The 22,113-nt window shown below is 45.7% G+C and overlaps 1 protein-coding gene across 1 annotated transcript; it reads right to left on the bottom strand.

Moving 5' to 3' along the window:
- Nucleotides 1-2,332: 2,332 nt before the first annotated feature.
- On the bottom strand, nucleotides 2,333-3,178 carry LOC123076135 (momilactone A synthase-like). The gene is made up of 2 exons (XM_044498538.1): nucleotides 3,173-3,178; nucleotides 2,333-3,051 (listed from the first exon to the last, which is right to left on the bottom strand). Exons 1-2 carry the CDS (start codon nucleotides 3,176-3,178, stop codon nucleotides 2,428-2,430), a joined length of 630 nt encoding a protein of 209 aa, XP_044354473.1. The 3' UTR covers nucleotides 2,333-2,427.
- Between the last annotated feature and the right edge of the window lie 18,935 nt (nucleotides 3,179-22,113).

The following is a 22,113-nucleotide window of genomic DNA, read 5'->3' as shown; positions in this document are numbered from 1 at the left end:
CGCCCGATCTCTCTCCCTAGCCAATCAAACTTGTTGATTTGCTCGGGATTGGTTGAGAAGGCTCAGATCTACACTTCCACCAAGAGAAATTTGATTCCCCCCACTAATCCCTAGCGGATCTTGTTACTCTTGGGTGTTTGAGCACCCTAGACGGTTGAGGTCACCGCGGAGCCATAGTCCATTGTGGTGAAGCTTCGTGGGTGTCGTTGGGAGCCTTCAATTAAGTTGTGGAGATTGCCCCAACCTTGTTTGTAAAGGTTCGGTCGCCGCCTTCAAGGGCACCAATAGTGGAATCATGGCATCTCGCATTGTTTGAGGGCGTGAGGAGAATACGGTGGCCCTAGTGGCTTCTTGGGGAGCATTGTGCCTCCACACCGCTCTAACGGAGACGTACTTCCCCTTAAAGGGAAGGAACTTCGGTAACACATCCTCGTCTTCACCGGCTCCACCTTTGGTTATCTCGTGCCTTTACTTGTGCAAGCTTATTTGTGTTACTCTCATTGCTTGCTTGTGTGCTTGTTGTTGGTGCATCATATTGGTTGTTCACCTAGTTGCATATCTAGACAACCTATTTTGTTGCAAAGTTTAATTTGATAAAAGAAAGCTAAAAATTGTTAGTTGCCTATTCACCCCCCTCTAGTCAACCATATCGATCCTTTCACCCGGGTAAACCTGAAATCTGGCCACGATTGAGTAGGTAGGCAAAGAGGCTGCATGCTGAAGCAATTCCTATTTGTTTAATGGACTGCTTGTTTTAAGTTTAGACTAGCAAATATGCCCGTGCGTTGCAACGGGAGAAAAAAAAATCACGCATCATACACACACTTACGATATTAGCAAATCCCTTAAAATCTTTCATGATGCCACGCAACAAGCAACATGATAAGTGGTGTTGTACAAAAACATAAAGGTGTGATGATTTTTGAAGTGTACTCAAGGTGTTTAGAATTCATTATACAACACAAATATCTACCTAGTTGCCAATATATGTGTACGCATTTGTTGTTGTTTCTCGGTGACGCGAAAAAAGTATTGCATTAGAATGAAAATAGCAAAGTACATTTTAGCATTTAATGAAAACATGTGCATTTGTTGTTGTCCCAAGTTTGTCTCTCAAATGGATGTATTTAGCACCAAGTTAGTGCTAGGTATATCCCTTTGAGGACAAGTTTTTTTCGGACAGAGCGAATTTACCTAGCGCATATATAAGCGACGCGACGCGAATATATGTGTGTGTGTGTATGTGTGCAATCATAATTCAGTTCAAGACTTAATTTTGGTTGCAAACATATAGGATAGCTCCATCAAAAACAACCAATCTATAAGGACATATGTAATAGGCATTTCTAAAATATCTCATCATACAAAGAAGGTGTTATTTAAGTTTGCACCCTGAACATAATTTCAAAAATTAATGGTAATAGCATATTTGGAATCTGCACATTTTTCTGATGAATTTTCATATATGGCATGTCAGATTTGAAGTTAGGGTTTCAAAGATATGAAAATTTCAAAAAGTAATTGATTTTTTAAAATAAAAATGGAGGGTGTGGGAATCGAACCCACGACCCCTAGCGCGATAGGTCAAGGAACCAACCAGTGCACTACTCGCATGGTAGTTGTACATGAGGGGATCTCCTTTTATTGAGCTATGGGTGAGCGCAGACAAAAAAAAACCAAACGTTTTTCTCACCTACCGGTGACATTGGTGGGTAATTATTTGCAACTTTAGGGGCAGTTTTAATGACGGACGGACAGAAGCGATAGCCGCTTTATTAGTAGGTAAAGATTAGAGTACGTGGGCTTCCGAAATTACCCAAAGAACAGAGCTGAGTGGGGCACGTAGCTATAAGTACGACTAAGCATACGTCGCTGGAAAAATCGAGTGGGGGCAGCTGTCCCCACAGTCTTCAACGTGGGTCCGTCCCTGGTTGTAGACTACCGTGGAAGCTATGGTTTTTTTTTTCTTTCCATTAACAAGTATGTGGTTCATTACGTTTTTTTAGAACAATGTGGTTCATTAGGTGCAAGTGCCGCCATGGGTTCGTGCAATGAGTGGCCCTAACGGTCACATCTTTGTCTATTAATCCTGAAACCTCCCTCTCTCTCCCGAAACCCATCTAGGGTTAGCCTGTTGTTGTGGGGATGATTCCGACAATAGAGAGAGGGGGTAGGGATGAAGCTGGATCTAGCTAGGCACAAGTGTGACACAGAATTTCACCGATGAAGCTTTGCTTCTTTACTTTTTAATAATTTACTACCTCTGTACCAAAATGTAGGTACAGAGAAGTAGCATACAAGAAAACAACATCATGATCAAAAGTCCATGATACTCATCTCTCATGAAAGTGTCTTGTCAGCCCATCCCACTTAATCACCTTGGTGGGCACCCGTGGGACAACAAAATAATTAAGTGGACTATCCCGTTTAGCCCACCGGGAACCCACCTCGCCACCAACGTATCCTCGTGTACACTGTCTTCTCCAGAAAAAAAGACAAACCATTGGCGACGCAGGGCATGGCTCGCTGCTCCAGCGGCGATGCTGGCCGTGCAGATGATACTGCCCGTGCGGCGCGGCGCCATGGCGCAGGCCACGTGCTTGACCCCGGCCATGACGCCCAGTTGTTGATCGCTATGACGGCGTCGAAGTCCGCGAGGTCAAGCGCGCCCAGCTCGGGCTGCGCCAACGAGCCCATGATGCCGGTGTTGTTGAGCATGATGTCCAGCTTGCCGTGGCAGGCCACATCAAGGTCGATCACCGCGGCGACCTGCGCCTCGTCGTTGACGTCGCAGCGGCTGTACGACGTGGAGTCGGCGCAGAGCTCAGCCGCCAGGGCACGGCCCAGATCGTCCTGGACGTCTGCGAGGACGACCTTGGCGCCGTTCCTGACGAACTCCACCATTGTCGCCTTGCCAATGCCGCTAGCGGCGCCGGTGATCACGGCCACCTTCCTGGCCAACCTCTGGGAGCTCAAGGCAGTGGAGTAGCCGCATTGGCCGATGAGGCCAGCCACCACCGCGGCGCAGCACGACGGCTCTCCCCACTGCAACTGCAACACACAGACAGCAATATTAGCATGTGGAGCTAGTGACTGATCCAATTAGCACAAACATTACTCAGTACGCAGAGCCTTAGCTAGATCGATTTGACGCATCGTACCTGAGGATGACCTGCATCGCACGGAACATGTTGCTTGATCTCGTCCAGTCCTCTGCTTGCTTGGGCTATGTACGAAGTGTGATTCAGCGAAGAGGAGCCATCATTTGTATGTTTGTTTAGTGGGATCCTACTTATTTCCAGATAATCCATCTAATATTTATTGGGTTGTTAGTTATCACCCACCAAACATTGGTGGAAATAAGTGGATCGTGGTGGGACGCCCAAGTTCAGTCCCACTTGCAGCCTGAGCACTATGGTAGTAGGGTTTTTCTTGAAGTGGATCCCGCTGTTCAGACTGAGGACGTGTTGTGGGGCCCGAACGTGTCATGAACATGAAGCAACGGTATCCACTTGATCAAACTATGCGTGCCGCGTGTCGCTCAGACGCGGTTTCTACAGATTGCCACGCAGAGCTGTCGTTGGATGAGGTGCGCCGCCAGTCTTCCTGTCCACCTTCGTGGCTCTGCTGCTCCTCTGCACATGGGCAAATTGTCGAGAGGAACAAGATGGGTGCCGAGAGTAGGTTTTCTTCCTGATGCGGCCTTGGCCGCGGATCGGCCACGGCGGTGCTTTGGAGACGGATCTTCTGCGAGCAATGACAGTCGGCAGGGCTCACCACGGCTGCGACCTCCTCCTCCTTGCATGCTCAACATGTAGTCGCTCCTTCCATAGGCAGGAAATCGAAGGAAGATTGGTTCCTCTTGTTCCATTTCTTAAAAAAAAAATCGTGTAATCTGTTAATATATGGGTGTGTTTACACTTTTTTATGACATGCTTGGAACATGAGTTAAAATGTTAATGTGTGGACTTTATTTTCTGCTAGCAAATTATCTTCCTTGTCTTCAGCATAACTTTTTTTTAGACAGTTGTCTTCAGCATAACTAGATTGATGTCTACAGTTCCCCCCCCCCCCCCCCCCCCCCCCCAAAAAAAATTGATATCTACAGTTCAATAAAACTAGATTGGTATCTATGTGCAGACCTGGTATATTTTTCCTTGGTTCTCTAGATAATTGAAGTTGAAGTCATTGATTTGCTGTGCTGCTATGTAATTTTGATGTCAATGCCTGCTGTAAACCTAGGTGTGTACCTACCATCTTGTATATTTCTTGGCTACCTTTGACAATTAGACGGTATAGTACTCTTCTAAAAGAAAACGACGGTAGGACGATTGCATATCCAAGCGAAATTGCGTGAACGAGGAGTGCACCGAACATGAAACTTAAACTGTTCGAACAACGACCATCAAATAAACGATAAAATGTTATACGGTGCGGCAAGGCGCGCCTACGCTATTACCAGTACTAAATAGGCAAAATATGAAAATTCATTTCATGATGTATCTAATTTACCAATTTGATATTATGAATATTGATATATTTCTCTATAAATTTGGTCTAACTAAATCCACATGACTTCAAAAAACTAATACATCATATGTCTGAAACATATGAAGTACTTTTTCTATGAAAACCCAATAACGCCAACAGCGCAGCAAAACGTGTTCAACCCTTCTAGTAGAGTTACTGAGCTTCATTAAATAAGCTGCTCTAGTGAATCGAAGGGTCTGAAGAGTGTGTGATCCCAGATAACAGATTTTTTTAGGGGTGTCCCAGATAACAGATGGTGAGACGTGTGTGGGTAGCTCACGTGGGCAACTGGGTTTCCTTGCACGTCGGTTTGTTCAGTTGAGAAAAAAAGACTGTTACACCCAGCCAATAAATGACTCTTAATAATTATTTTTAAATTTATGAATCTTTTTTTCTAAAGTTTGAACATTTCTAGTAGATATGTGAATACTTTTGAAATTTTAGGCATTTATTAAATGTGTGAACACGTTTGAAGCAATACATGGACACAATTTGTAAATTTATGAACATTTTTTAAATGTGCGGCCATTTTTAAAGCATGGACACTTTTTAGAATTTATGATCATTTTTTAAATTGGGCAAACATATCATGTGGACACTTTATAAAATGTCATTAACATATTTTAAAATGTACTCCCTCTGTAAACAAATATAAGAGCGTTTAGCTCAGTACTTTAGTGATCTAAACGCTCTTATAATTCTTTACAGAGGGGGTACAAACATATTTTCAAAATAAATGAACCTTTTTTAGTGTCATGAATATTTTCTAAAATACCTCTGAAATTACTTACACATTTAGTTATTTTTTAAAACTTAAGTAAAGAAGTAACACAAATAATAATTCACCTATTCAATACAACTCTGAATACAGCTGAGGGCAACGATCTAGAGATGGACCAACGGCTCAGATAATAGTAGCATATAGTAGTACGAGCCATATCGAATTTTCAGTGAAGATATAAATTAGCAAGCATACAATGCTATTGGACTCTATAAGAATCCTATAGATACCCGACGCTGGTATGCTATGCACCGCGAGGGTGGGGAACGGAGGGGATGTGGATGTGATGGCATGATAAATTGTCTTTGTGGTTGGCCTTTTTATGAATTTCATCAAAAACATATGTCATATGTACCTAACATCTAAATTATGCCTTCAACAAAAGCCATTGCAAGAAAAAACACTGAGTCTAGCATAATTAATACCCGCGAGCCAGCAACCAATTTACATCAAAAAAATAGACCAGTAAGCGAAGAACAACACGGCAAAGCGCAAACAACTTTTTTTATGGGAAAGCCTTCATGGCTGCTTTATTACCTCAAATCAAACTTACATCATTTGCTAAAGCATTGAGAAAAAACTAGGAGGTGTATCCGACCACACTGTCGGTGGACTACATCATTTCCAAAGCCCGCGACAACATCTAGTCCAATTCTAATGTGAAATGATTGTGGGTCAGTCGGTTAGCCGCGTGCAGTTGCTTGCTATTTTTCAATTATATTTCTATGACGCTGACTAGTGGACCCTTGCGTTCATGGCAAGGTCTTTTTTGTGAGAAAAAAATTCTCAGGATTTTCTTATTGCAAAATAGCAGACCACATGTCCTCTTTGCCGTTCAGCCGCTGACCGCGGACCCTATGCCACGTTGGTGCGCCTAATCGGCACTCTATTCATGTAGAAACGTGATTTGCACCATATATGCACGCCAAAACCAAGTTATGGCACTAATTCAATGTATGTCGTAAGTTATAGCATTAAACTGACTTTCCACGCCAAATTATGGCGTCAGTGGTGTAATTAACTCCTAAACAAAATAGGAGACCCAATTTATAGTAGCGAGTTCACACTATAAAGCAAATTTACTTAGAATGCAAGTCTCTTTATTTGGTGAACGCTTTACAAATTGTACTACATGTAGTAATATTATTTTAGTACCAAGTACATATGCACATCGTTGACATATTATTGAATCAACTGTAATATGTTCCACATACTTGACCAAAAAAAAGAATAAAGCAACATGCCTATTATTAGATAGCAAACTCCCGTAAACATCTAGTGTGCTCCAGATTTTTCTATTTGCATATATCTAATTATAAAGTTCATTATCAAGATATATTTGTATCACATACTCCCTCCGTAAAGAAATATAAGAGCATTTAGATCACTATAGAGTGAGTACTTATTAAGAACGACACACACATACATATATGCTACATTAATACAAGATTCACAAATTAATCCAAGAAGACATGGAATTTTGTCATTTCTTATTAACACATTTAAGTTGAATAGATTTAAACATGTTTTAAGGCGTATTTTATTGAGAAATGTATTCTAATTACAAAAAGTGTTTAAATTACCATAAAAATTGGCAATCATTTTGAGTTGTAAAATGACTTATAAATTAACAAGTATTAATTTTTTATTATAAATATTGATATTTATGTGACTCGCACCACGTTCCAATATTTGATGGACCGGCTCGTAGAAGGTGGAGATCTCTAGAAGGTGCTCTATGCAGCCGGAAGAGTGCCTCCGCTCACGTACCCAAGCAAGTTGTCTACCCTCAGGATGAGGACACAGGCATCTGCGACTGCGTGCTAACTCGACACCCTGGGAATCCGCCACGACATAGGGGGAGGAGATGAGTGGCGAGGGCGTCGACGTGGTGGCTAAAGAGCAAAATGAGGAAGCGCATCCACGTGGGTGTGGGTGCGGCGTGAAGCCATGAGGTGCAAGGAAGCGAGGGCTGGCCCAATGCGCCCCTGCTATGAACATAACAGGGAGTTTGGCGACAAGCGGGTGAGCGCAGACAAAATAATGATCCGTTCTAAAAAATAAATATATGGAAACACCCTCTTTGTTTGCCAAATCAGACAAAATCATGATCTATTATTAAAAAGTATGTATTATTTTATATTATTTTTAAAACTTATTTTTTTAACACACTATAAACGCAGATGCCCACACACACATACACTCAAACCTACAAATGCACGCACGCGCACCCTACCCCCCATGAGCACCTTCGAGATACCAAGCCACCACAACACCTTGAGATTGATGAAGTCGCCATAGACGTCTTCATAGTCGACAGGAACGTCTTCTCCCACTAGTAGATAAAGGGCCTTTAGTCCCGGTTCATAAGGGCCTTTAGTCCCGGTTCTGGAACCGGGACTAAAGGGTCGTTACTAATGCCCTAGCCCTTTAGTCTCGGTTCTTACACGAACCGGGACTAAAGGCAGTCCACGTGGCTGGTGCGGGGAGCCCGGGCAGGAGGGCCTTTGGTCCCGGTTGGTGGCACCAACCGGGACCAATAGGCATCCACTTGTCAGCATTTCAGTGGCTGGGGTTTTTGTTTTTTTTTTCTGAAAGGGGGGTGGATTTGGGGGTTTTGTATGGTTAATTAAGATGTTTCATATATTGTGTTAGGTAGCTAATTAATTAATAAAGAGAAAAGTGTCCTCTCTTATCTCCGTGCTTGGTCGACTCTACGTACTATACGTATAGAGAGGCCCTCGACACGCTAGCTAGTAAGAAAATGAACGAAACCATTAAGTACAGAAGTTCGTCGTGCATACCGAGAGAAGTGATTGACCTCTCCTTCTCCGAGAGATTGGTCGAACAACAAGTTTTCGTATTATCTATCCGACTACTGGCTACATACATATACAATATGTAAGATCTATACAATCCCCTAGCATTTGAAGTCAACTTCCACATGGTATTCTCCGGCTTTATTGATGACGTGGTCAAGAAAGAATCCCACCAGTTCCTCTTGAATTGCTTTAATGCGATCTTGTGGTAGGAGTTCATTCCGCATCTCTCACGTCTAATTTGAAGAAGGGGGTTAATACATATATATGAATGAAACTCAACAGAAATGATGGTGTAATAAAATGAAATTGTGAATATTATTGCTTACGCACTTCATATTGTCTTTTAGAGTAGCCTTGCTTATCTTTGCAAGTCGCGTTGTAGATGAACTCGCACACGTAGTATCCACAGTAATCATTCCCTTGTTCCTGCCACAAGCACTTTACGAGAAATAGAGGTCAATCAAACTGATAATGAAGCATTATAAATGGCATTGATGAAACTAGCTAGAATCAACGGGAGATGCGCGCAACTAGCTAGCTAGTAGTACTTACTTTCGGGTATGTATATCGCAGCTCCTTCGGCAGTCCCGGAGCTTGTGCGGTGAACTGTTTCCAAACCCTGCAAGACAAAGAAAATAATTATTACTTGAGATATCAGGAAATGAACAAAAAGTTGCCGATATGGTGCGATAATGATCGATTGAACTTACTTGTTGAGAATTTTAGTCATGTCCGCATAGGTCTCGGGATCTTTTCGTCTCGAGTCTAAGACGGTTACTAATCCCCGCTCAAGCTTAATCTCCAGGAGAATATAGTGGAAGCTGCGCACACATGCATAACTCATCAATTACATTACTATAACCTCGCTTGAGTAATAAGGGAAACCGAATATGCACACGACAGTAACACTCACCTGGAGTTGTAAGGAAAGAGTATTAAATCTTTGTTTTGATTTATTACTAATGATTTGAGCAAGTTGGCCTCGGCCTCGGCGGCGTCCTTTTTAATCTGAAAATGATCTATGAGATTGGTGTTAATGAACCCAATATCATACATTTCTGCTTTTCTGCACTCGACGATCTTCAATCTGCATAATATAGTGAGGATAATTATAAATACATGCAATGAAAGAGCTGAGCTATATATAGAGACTTAATGACAAAAGTAGTACTTACAGACAGTAGCAAGTGACCGTTAATTTATCGAGGGCCTCCTGATTGAAAAACGCGAAGAACTCCTCAAATGGAACAGGCAACAGATCACCGGAGACGAGGTCGTGCTCCTCTTTAATTCTCAGATACAAAGTATTCGTCCCCCCAGACTCTCTGCAGGTTTTCATGTACCAATTATGGGATCTTCTCATCATCGTTGTTAGAGATTTTTCATCTTTGACGAGAGGCTTCCCGTACTCGTATCTGTGTTCCTCCACCTCCATCAAATTATAATGTACATCGTCGGGCAGGTAATCTGCAGGATTGCTATAACCGGGCACCATCCCCGGAGCATTAGCGACGATGTCGCTAGACACATTGAGTGGGGGAACGATTGGTTCGCTTGTTCTCCGAGCTGGGCAATTTCTTTCCCAGCTCGTCGGTCTTTTAACCTTTGATCACTGACAGTACTTCCCGACCGCGCCGCTTCGAGATATGCCTTTTCAGTAATGCGCTCATAGTTGGTTTTTGGCGGAGACTTTGGTGGTTTCCTCAGGGCATCGATAGTGCGCTTTGCTTTCACCGGATCTACCTTCTCCTCCGGAGGTGGATTTCTCTGTGCTTTCAACCCTTGAAAGAAGTCCTTCACCTCGGTCCGCACGATCTTCGCGGTTTCCTCCGGGGTCCTCTCGTACGGTAACTTCTCTAGAGGCTTGAGAGGTGGACCGTATCTGTATTACCTCCCGTCTCTGCCTGTACTGCTAGACGCCGGAGCAGACGGGGCGGATGCGGCTGTCTTCTTTCGTGCTTGCTTACGAGGCGGAGGAGAAGGAGTACGACGCGCCGGAGCAGCCGTGGCGGCGGCGGGTCTCTTCTGCCCTTGCTGGCGAGGCAGAGAAGGAGGAGGCTGGTGGCTGCTTGGGCTCGCTGGCGCAGGCGTAGAAGGAGGCGGAGTGCCGCCACGCGCCGGAGAAGGAGGCTGAGTGCCCTGATCGTCACTCGCCGGAGGAGGAGGCGGTGGAGGAGGCGGAGTGCCCTTACTCGGTGGCGGAGGAGGAGGAGGCGGAGGCCTCCAGTTCGGGAGGTTGATGAGCTCCTTCCGCCATAGGCATGGAGTCCTCAGACAAGAACCCAGCCGAGTCTCCCCTTCACCCGTAGGGTGGTCAAGCTGGAGGTCCTCAAATCCTTCTGTGATTTCATCCACCATCACCCTAGCATATCCTTCTGGAATCGGCTGACAGTGAAAAGTTGCGCCAGGTTCAGGAGGTGCAACAGAGCCAACAGCCGCCTTGACTTTCAATTGCATCCACTGTGTCATAAGGTGGCAATTCTGAGACTCCATGATAGCATCTACGGGGTAGCTAGCAGCAGGAGCCGTGAAGACAGGCTGAACCGGCTCGGTGGAAGCCTGGCTGCTTCTCCGCTGAGATGGCGGGGTATCTTCGGGGGTAGTTTCGGCAGGTCGCTTGCTGCGATTTGCTTCTCGCTCCTCTATCGCTTGCACCCTTGCGTGCAGCGCCTGCAGTTGGTCATGCTCCACTTTCTTCCTCCTCTCCTGGCATTTGTAACCGCCTGCGTCCGGAAAACCAGCCTTCCACGAAAGGGAGCCTGGCGTGCCTCGTGTCCGTCCAGGGTGCTCAGGATTCCCGAGGGCCATTGTGAGCTCGTCGTTCTCTCTGTCTGGAACGAACGTCCCTTCCTGCGCTGCATCGATATAGTACTTAAGCTTCTTGACGGGTATTGCAAGTTGCTCGTCCGTCCAACGGCACTTCCCTAATACAGGGTCCAAGGTTCCGCCAGCCCCGAAGAACCAAGTCCGGCAACGGTCTGGCCAATTCATTGTCTCTGGTTTGATCCCTTTATCAAGCAGATCCCTCTCAGCCTTGGCCCACTTAGGCCGGGCTTTGAGGTAGCCACCTGACCCCGTGCGATGGTGAAGCTTCTTCTTCGCAGCATTTTGCTTGTTTGTCGCCGACATCTTCTTACTCTTTTCTGATGTCTTGTGGGCCACAAATGCGGGCCATTGATCTCTGATCTTCTCATATTTGCCGATGAATTCTGGTGTCTCTTCTTTGTCGACAAACCTTTTCAGCTCATTCTTCCACCTCCTGAATAGGTCTGCCATCTTCTTAAGAGCATGAGACTTGATTAATTGCTCTATAACTGGCTTCTCCGGATCCTCCTCTGGCGGTAGGGTGAAATTTGCCTTCAGCTCAGTCCAAAGATCATCTTTCTGCATATCATTCACATAACACACCTCAGGGTCTTCTTTCTTAGGCTTATACCATTGGTGGATGCTGATCGGGCTCTTGTCCCTAACAAGAACCCCGCACTGAGCAGAAAAGGCTTCCTTTGTCCGGATGGGTTCAATCGGTTGGCCTTCGCGCGCGATTGATGTGATCTCAAACCTTTCATTCGCGCGCAACTTTTTCTTTGGGCCTCGTCTCTTTACCGAAGTTGTGCTCGATCCGGAGGGCTAGAAAAAAGAAGAAAGACGAGAGTTAATTAATATGTGTACATACCAAAGCAATGAATGCATCAATTAGCTAGTCAGCACAGGCTTAACTAACATATTTACCTGGCCGGACTCTGTTCGGTCACCGGAGCCGTCAACACGGGCTCCTTCTTGCACCAGCATTGGGTCACCGGAGCCATCATAATCATGTGTTTCCTCCTCCATTCTTCGATCATCGTAACCTGCTTCTTCACCATGTTCTTCCAGACCATCATTGTCGTTAAGATACGACGACATGACATCACCACCGGCTAAGATTATGTCCCCCAACACCTCTTCTGCTTCCTCATCTCGTCCGTGCTCCATTGTTTCTGCAAATATTAGAACATGGCAATTATTACACAAACATGACAGCATGTGGATATATTAGTGGCAAACGTAGACTTAGCGAGAGGGTCGAGAGACCCGTGGTATAAGTTATCACAGTCGAGAGGGGGTATATATATCGACCGCCCCTCATGTCGAAGTTATCCGGGATGGGGTAATATCGACAACGACGACATACATACACGGGAAAATAATGTTATCGGGGAGGGGGTATATCGACCCCCCCATGTGTTGAAGTTATCGGGAGGGGGTTATATCGACAACGACGACATACATACACGGGAAAATAATGTTATCAGGGAGGGGGTATATCGACCCCCCCACGTGTTGAAGTTATCGGGAGGGGGTTATATCGACAACAACGACATACGCATACACGGGAAAATAATGTTATCGGGGAGGGGGTATATCGACCCCCCCCACGTGTTGAAGTTATCGGGAGGAATATATTTCTAATAAAAATTAAACTAATAAAAATAATAAAAATTAAACTAATACATCACATATGAATCACATATGATCATCACATATATACACATATACATCACATATGAACATCACAATATAGACAAAAAATTAAACTAATAAAAATAAAAAATAGATATATTTCTATGAACAATATTAAACTAAAAAAAAGAGCCGGGGCAGCGGCTCTCACAGCGGGGGCGGCGGTGAGGGCGCCGGCGCGCGGGGGCGGGACGGGGCAGGGACAGGGCGACGGCGACGGCGAGCAGGGGCGGGCGCGGCGGCGCGCGCGGGCAGGGGAGCGGGCGGCGCGCGCGGGCAGGGGCGGGCGCGGCGCGTGGGCGCGGGGCGATGGCGACGAGGACGACGGCGACGACGAGCAGCGATTTGGGTAGCCTGGCGGCGGGGCAAACTGGCGAGGGAGACGATGTGAAATTTTCACAAGTCCCACTTATATAACAAGGGCATTGGTCCCGGTTCGTGGCACCAACCGGGACCAATGCCCCCTTTAGTCCCGGTTGGTGCCACCAACCGGGACCAAAGGCCCCTTTTCAGCAGCCCAAAGGGCGGGAAGCGGCGGCCTTTGGTCCCGGTTGGTGGCACCAACCGGGACTAAAGGGTGGGCATTGGTCCCGGTTGGTGCCACGAACCGGTACCAATGCCCCCTTTAGTCCCGGTTGGTGCCACCAACAGGGACCAAAGGCCTTGCGCTGCCGAACCAAAAGTTTAGTCCCACCTCGCTAGTTGAGAGGGGCTCGGAGTGGTTTATAAGCCCCGGTGCGGCTGCCCACTCGAGCTCCTCTCAACTGCAGGCTTACGGGCCTAAACTAGCACTGTGCTGTCTGTGGGCCTATTGGGCCTTCTGCGGGCCTGAATCCTGGCCCAGGTTGGGTTTCTAGTCGTATTCAGGCCGTGGTGGCCCAATAGGTGGCAGCTTTTTTTCCAGTTTTTTGGTTTTGTTTTCTGCATTATTTATTTTCTTTTGTTTTTTGCTTTATTTTTTATTTTTTTTGCTTTTAGGTCATAAAAATTATAAACTTTCTGTTAGTGCCATTAGTTTTCAAATTTGAATTCTTTGAAATTTGTGTGAATCATAAGTTTGTTATTAACTTTACTATAAAAATAGTTTTTTTATAGTTTTTTTGTTTTGTTTTTTGCATTATTTATTTTCTTATTTTCTTTTGCTTTATTTTTTAATTCTTTTTGCTTTTAGGTCAACAAAATTATAAACTTTCTGTTAGTGCCATTAGTTTTAGAAAAATATAAACTTTCTATTAGTGCCATTAGTTTTCAAATTTGAATAGTTAAAATTTGAATTCTTTGAAATTTGTGTGAACCACAAGTTTGTGATTAACTTTACTAAAAAAATGAGCATAGATGCGCCTATAGAGAAAATTCATAATAAATTTCTATGAATTTCAGAGAAATTCACTATGAATTTAGGTCAAATTCCTTCTACAAGGGCATCTATTCTCACTTTGAGAGGAGATCAACAAGGCAGAGAGGGACGGGCTTATAAACCGGTGTGAGCGCCCTTCGGTTGGCGAGGTGGGACTAAACTCTGACCGCAACGAGGACCAACCCTTTAGTCCCGGTTCGTGGTACCAACCGGTACCAATGCCCACCCTTTAGTCCCGGTTGGTGCCACCAACCGAGACCAAAGGCCGCCGCTTCCCGCCCTTTGGGCTGCTGAAAAGGGACCTTTGGTCCCGGTTGGTGGCACGAACCGGGACCAATGCTTCATGTATATATAGCAAACACTTACAAAATTTCAGTTTTCATCTAACAAGGAGCGAACCGGGATTAATGGTATTACGAGGGCCGAACCATGCATAAGACATTAAAGCATTTCAAATGAACTCTGAAAAAGTTGAAAGTTTGCATGATATCATAATTTCACCCACATACCATGTGCATGTACAAAACGGACAATGGTATCATACTCGTCTGTTACAAAGTTGGCATGGTATCATCATAATAGTTGCGGGAGAAAGTCTTCACTTTTTCATCGCTTGTGTCATTTGCTTATTGCGCCGTAACCATGGATAATCTTCATCGTTTATCAGGATGCTTGGGTCAGCCTTGACTGTGAAGGGAGGAATTTCATGAAACTTTTCATAATCTTCAGACATGTCTGTCTTGCCCTCCACTCCCACGATGTCCCTTTTTCCTGAAAGAACTATGTGGTGCTTTGGCTCATCGTATGATGTATTCGCTTCCTTATCTTTTCTTTTTCTTGGTTTGGTAGACATGTCCTTCACATAGATAACCTGTGCCACATCATTGGCTAGGGCGAACGGTTCGTCGGTGTACCCAAGATTTTTCAAATCCACTGTTGTCATTCCGTACTGTGGGTCTGCCTGTACCCCGCCTCCTGACAGATTGACCCATTTGCACTTAAACAAAGGGACCTTAAAATCATGTCCGTAGTCAAGTTCCCATATGTCCACTATGTAACCATAATATGTGTCCTTTCCCCTCTCGGTTGCTGCATCAAAGCAGACACCGCTATTTTGCTTGGTGCTCTTTTCATCTTGGGCGATCGTGTAAAATGTATTCCCATTTATCTCGTATCCTTTGTAAGTCAATACAGTCGAAGATGGTCCCCTGGACAACAAGTACAGCTCATCACAAACAGTGTTGTCACCTCTGAGACGTGTTTCCAACCAACTGCCAAAAGTCCTGATGTGTTCACATGTAATGCAGTCGTCACACTGCTCCGGGTGTTTGGAGCGCAGACTGTTCTTGTGTTCATCGACATATGGGGTCACCAAGGTAGAGTTCTGTAGAACTGTGTAGTGTGCTTGAGACCAAGACTGCCCGTCCCTGCATATTATTGAGTCCGCTCCTAGCGTGCCTTTTCCAGTCAGTCTTCCCTCATACCGCGATTTAGGGAGACCTATCTTCTTAAGGCCAGGAATGAAGTCAACACAAAACCCAATGACATCCTCTGTTTGATGGCCCATGGAGATGCTTCCTTCTGGCCTAGCGCGGTTATGGACATATTTCTTTAGGACTCCCATGAACCTCTGAAAGGGGAACATATTGTGTAGAAATACGGGGCCCAGAATGACAATCTCGTCGACTAGATGAACTAGGACGTGCGTCATGATATTGAAGAAGGATGGTGGGAACACCAGCTCGAAACTGACAAGACATTGCGCCACATCACTCCTTAGCCTTGGTATGATTTCTGGATCGATCACCTTTTGAGAGATTGCATTGAGGAATGCACATAGCTTCACAATGGCTAATCGGACGTTTTCCGGTAGAAGCCCCCTCAATGCAACCGGAAGCAGTTGCGTCATAATCAGGTGGCAGTCATGAGACTTTAAGTTCTGGAACTTTTTCTCTGGAATATTTATTATTCCCTTTATATTCGACGAGAAGCCAGTCGGGACCTTCATACTGAGCAGGCATTCAAAAAAGATTTCCTTCTCTTCTTTGGTAAGAGCGTAGCTGGCAGGACCTTCATACTGCTTCGGAGGCATGCCGTCTTTTTCGTGCAAACGTTGCAGGTCCTCCCGTGCCTCAGGTGTATATTTTGTCTTCCCATACACGCCCAAGAAGCCTAGCAGGTTCACGCAAAGGTTCTTCGTCACGTGCATCACGTCGATTGAAGAGCGGACCTCTAGATCTTTCCAGTAGTGTAGGTCGAAGAATATAGATTTCTTCTTCCACATGGGTGCGCGTCCCTCAGCGTCATTCGGAACAGCTAGTCCGCTGGGACCCTTTCCAAAGATTACGTGTAAATCATTGACCATAGCAAGTACGTGATCACCGGTACGCATGGCGGGCTTCTTCCGGTGATCTGCCTCGCCTTTGAAATGCTTGCCTTTCTTTCGACATTGATGGTTGGTCGGGAGAAATCGACGATGGCCCAGGTACACATTCTTCCTGCATCTGTCCAGGTATATACTTTCGGTGTCATCTAAACAGTGCGTGCATGCGTGGTATCCCTTGTTTGTCTGTCCTGAAAGGTTACTGAGAGCGGGCCAATCGTTGATGGTTACAAACAGCAACGCGTGCAGGTTAAATTCCTCCTGTTTGTGCTCATCCCACACACGTACACCGTTTCCATTCCACAGCTGTAAAAGTTCTTCAACTAATGGCCTTAGGTACACATCAATGTCGTTGCCGGGTTGCTTAGGGCCTTGGATGAGAATTGGCATCATAATGAACTTCTGCTTCATGCACATCCAAGGAGGAAGGTTATACATACATAGAGTCACGGGCCAGGTGCTGTGATTGCTGCTCTGCTCCCCGAAAGGATTAATGCCATCCGCGCTTAAAGCAAACCACACGTTTCTTGGGTCACTTGCAAACTCAGCCCAGTACTTTCTCTCGATTTTTCTCCACTGCGACCCGTCAGCGGGTGCTCTCAACTTCCCGTCTTTCTTACGGTCCTCACTGTGCTATCGCATCAACTGTTGGAAATATGCCCTAGAGGCAATAATAAATGGTTATTATTATATTTCTTTATTCATGGTAATTGTCTATTGTTCATGCTATAATTGTATTGTCCGGAAATCGTAATACATGTGTGAATACATAGACCACAACGTGTCCCTAGTAAGCCTCTAGTTGACTAGCTCGTTGATCAACAGATAGTCATGGTTTCCTGACTATGGACATTGGATGTCATTGATAACGGGATCACATCATTAGGAGAATGATGTGATGGACAAGACCCAATCCTAAGCATAGCATAAAAGATCGTGTAGTTTCGTTTGCTAGAGCTTTTCCAATGTCAAGTATCTTTTCCTTAGACCATGAGATCGTGCAACTCCCGGATACCGTAGGAGTGCTTTGGGTGTGCCAAACGTCACAATGTAACTGGGTGACTATAAAGGTGCACTACGGGTATCTCCGAAAGTGTCTGTTGGGTTGGCACGGATCGAGACTGGGATTTGTCACTCCGTGTGACGGAGAGGTATCTCTGGGCCCACTCGGTAATGCATCATCATAATGAGCTCAATGTGACTAAGGCGTTAGTCACGGGATCATGCATTGCGGTACGAGTAAAGATACTTGCCGGTAACGAGATTGAACAAGGTATAGGGATACCGACGATCGAATCTCGGGCAAGTAACATACCGATTGACAAAGGGAATTGCATACGGGATTGATTGAATCCTCGACACCGTGGTTCATCCGATGAGATCATCGTGGAACATGTGGGAGCCAACATGGGTATCCAGATCCCGCTGTTGGTTATTGACCGGAGAGGCGTCTCGGTCATGTCTGCATGTCTCCTGAACCCGTAGGGTCTACACACTTAAGGTTCGGTGACGCTAGGGTTGTAGAGATATGTGTATGCGGAAACCCGAAAGTTGTTCGGAGTCCCGGATGAGATCCCGGACGTCACGAGAGGTTCCGGAATGGTCCGGAGGTGAAGAATTATATATAGGAAGTCAAGTTTAGGCCACCGGGAAAGTTTCGGGGGTTACCGGTATTGTACCGGGACCACCGGAAGGGTCCCGGGGGTCCACCGGGTGGGTCCACCTATCCCGGAGGGCCCCGTGGGCTGAAGTGGGAAGGGAACCAGCCCCTAGTGGGCTGGGCGCCCCCCATGGGCCTCCTTCCTGCGCCTAGGGTTGGAAACCCTAGGGTGGGGGGGGGGGCGCCCCACTTGCCTTGGGGGGCAAGGCACCCCCCTGGCCGCCGCCCCCCATCCAGATGGGATCCCTGGCCGGTGCCCCCCCCTCCCAGGGGGCCTATATAAAGGGGGGGAGGGAGGGCAGCAACATCTCAGCCTTGGGCGCCTCCCTCCTCCCCTGCAACACCTCTCTCTCTCGTAGAAGCTCGGCGAAAGCCCTGCCGGCATCCCGCTACATCCACCACCACGCCGTCGTGCTGCTGGATCTCCATCAACCTCTCCTTCCCCCTTTCTGGATCAAGGAGGAGGAGACGTCGCTGCACCGTACGTGTGTTGAACGCGGAGGTGCCGTCCGTTCGGCACTCGGTCATCGGTGATTTGGATCACGGCGAGTACGACTCCGTCATCCACGTTCATTGGAACGCTTCCGCTCGCGATCTATAAGGGTATGTAGATGCACTCCTTTCCCCTCGTTGCTAGTATACTCCATAGATGCATCTTGGTGAGCGTAGGAAATTTTTAAAATTATGCTACGATTCCCAACAGTGGCATGATGAGCCAGGCCTATGCGTAGTTACTATGCACGAGTAGAACACAAAGCAGTTGTGGGCGCTGAGTTTGCCAATTCTTCTTGCCGCTACTAGTCTTTTCTTGTTTCGACGGCATTGTAGGATGAAGTGGCCCGGACCGACCTTACATGTACGCTTACGTGAGACAGGTTCCACCGATTGACATGCACTAGTTGCATAAGGTGGCTAGCGGGGGTGTGTCTCTCCTACTTTAGTCGGAACGGATTCGATGAAAAGGGTCCTTATGAAGGGTAAATAGAAATTGGCAAATCACGTTGTGGTCATACGTAGGTAAGAAACGTTCTTGCTAGAAACCTACAAACCACGTAAAAACTTGCAACAACAATTAGAGGACGTCTAACTTGTTTTTGCAGCATGTGTTATGTGATGTGATATGGCCAGAAGATGTGATGAATGATATATGTGATGTATGAGATTGATCATATTCTTGTAATAGGAATCACGACTTGCATGTCGATGAGTATGATAACCGGCAGGAGCCATAGGAGTTGTCTTTATTATTTTGTATGACCTGGGTGTCATTGAATAACGCCATGTAAATTACTTTACTTGGTTGCTAAACGCGTTAGCCGTAGAAGTAGAAGTAATCGTTGGCGTGACGACTTCATGAAGACACAATGATGGAGATCATGATGATGGAGATCATGGTGTCATGCCGGTGACGAAGATGATCATGGTGCCCCGAAGATGGAGATCAAAGGAGCATAATGATATTGGCCATATCATGTCACTATTTGATTGCATGTGATGTTTATCATGTTTTTGCATCTTATTTGCTTAGAACGAAGGTAGTAAGTAAGATGATCCCTTATAATAATTTCAAGAAAGTGTTCACCCTAACTGTGCACCGTTGCGAAGGTTCGTTGTTTCGAAGCACCACGTGATGATCGGGTGTGATAGATTCTAACGTTCGAATACAACGGGTGTTGACGAGCCTAGCATGTACAGACATGGCCTCGGAACACACGCAATACACTTAGGTTGACTTGACGAGCCTAGCATGTACAGACATGGCCTCGGAACACGGAGGACCGAAAGGTCGAGCATGAGTCGTATAGAAGATACGATCAACATGGAGATGTTCACCGATCTTGACTAGTCCGTCTCACGTGATGATCGGACACGGCCTAGTTAACTCGGATCATGTTTCACTTAGATGACAAGAGGGATGTCTATCCGAGTGGGAGTTCATTAAATAATTTGATTATATGAACTTAAAATTATCATGAACTTAGTCTAAAACCTTTACACTATGTCTTGTAGATCAAATGGCCAACGTTGTCCTCAATTTCAACGCGTTCCTAGAGAAAACCAAGCTGAAAGATGATGGCAGCAACTATACGGACTGGGTCCGGAACCTGAGGATCATCCTCATAGCAGCCAAGAAAGATTATGTCTTAGAAGCACCGCTAGGTGAAGCACCAATCCCAGAGAACCAAGACGTTATGAACGCTTGGCAGCAGCGTGCTGATGATTACTCCCTCGTTCAGTGTGGCATGCTTTACAGCTTAGAACCGGGTCTCCAAAAGCGTTTTGAGAAACATGGAGCATATGAGATGTTCGAGGAGCTGAAAATGGTTTTCCAAGCTCATGCCCGGGTCGAGAGATATGAAGTCTCCGACAAGTTCTTCAGCTATAAGATGGAGGAGAATAGTTCTGTTAGTGAACATATACTCAGAATGTCTGGGTTGCACAACCGCTTGTCTCAGCTGGGAGTTAATCTCCCGGATGATGCGGTCATTGACAGAATCCTCCAGTCGCTTCCACCAAGCTACAAGAGCTTTGTGATGAACTTCAATATGCAGGGGATGGAAAAGACCATTCCTGAGGTATATTCAATGCTGAAATCAGCTGAGGTGGAGATCAGAAAAGAACATCAAGTGTTGATGGTGAATAAAACCACTAAGTTCAAGAAGGGCAAGGGTAAGAAGAACTTCAAGAAGGACGGCAAGGGAGTTGCCGCGCCCGGTAAGCCAGTTACTGGGAAGAAGTCGAAGAATGGACCCAAGCCTGAGACAGAGTGCTTTTATTGCAAGGGAAGTGGTCACTGGAAGCGGAACTGCCCCAAATACTTAGCGGACAAGAAGGCCGGCAACACCAAAGGTATATGTGATATACATGTAATTGATGTGTACCTTACCAGTACTCATAGTAGCTCCTGGGTATTTGATACCGGTGCGGTTGCTCATATTTGTAACTCAAAACAAGAACTACGGAATAAACGGAGACTGGCGAAGGACGAGGTGACGATGCGCGTCGGGAATGGTTCCAAGGTCGATGTGGTCGCCGTCGGTGCGCTACCTCTGCATCTACCTACGGGATTAGTTTTAAACCTCAATAATTGTTATTTAGTGCCAGCTTTGAGCATGAACATTGTATCTGGATCTCGTTTAATTCGAGATGGTTACTCATTTAAATCCGAGAATAATGGTTGTTCTATTTATTTGAGAGATATGTTTTATGGTCATGCCCCGCTGGTCAATGGTTTATTCTTGATGAATCTCGAACGTGATGTTACACATGTTCATAGTGTGAATACCAAAAGATGTAAAGTTGATAACGATAGTCCCACATATCTGTGGCACTGCCGCCTTGGTCACATTGGTGTCAAGCGCATGAAGAAGCTCCATGCAGATGGACTTTTGGAGTCTCTTGATTACGAATCATTTGACACGTGTGAACCATGCCTCATGGGTAAGATGACCAAGACTCTGTTCTCCGGAACAATGGAGCGAGCAACCAACTTATTGGAAATCATACATACCGATGTGTGCGGTCCAATGAGTGTTGAGGCTCGCGGAGGATATCGTTATGTTCTCACTCTCACTGATGACTTAAGTAGATATGGGTATGTCTACTTAATGAAACACAAGTCTGAAACCTTTGAAAAGTTCAAGGAATTTCAGAGTGAGGTTGAGAATCAACGTGACAGGAGAATAAAATTCTTACGATCAGATCGTGGTGGAGAATATTTAAGTCACGAGTTTGGTGCACACTTAAGGAAATGTGGAATAGTTTCACAACTCACGCCGCCTGGAACACCTCAGAGAAACGGTGTGTCCGAACGTCGTAATCGCACTCTATTGGATATGGTGCGATCTATGATGTCTCTTACCGATTTACCGCTCTTATTTTGGGGCTATGCTTTAGAGACTGCCGCATTCACTTTAAATAGGGCTCCGTCGAAATCCGTTGAGACGACACCGTATGAATTATGGTTTGGGAAGAAACCTAAGCTGTCGTTTCTAAAAGTATGGGGATGCGATGCTCATGTCAAGAAACTTCAACCTGAAAAGCTCGAACCCAAATCGGAGAAATGCGTCTTCATAGGAT

The sequence above is a fragment of the Triticum aestivum genome, chromosome 3D, assembly GCF_018294505.1.
Source record: "Triticum aestivum cultivar Chinese Spring chromosome 3D, IWGSC CS RefSeq v2.1, whole genome shotgun sequence".
NCBI lineage: Eukaryota > Viridiplantae > Streptophyta > Magnoliopsida > Poales > Poaceae > Triticum > Triticum aestivum.
This window is presented reverse-complemented; position numbering and strand designations above follow the sequence as displayed.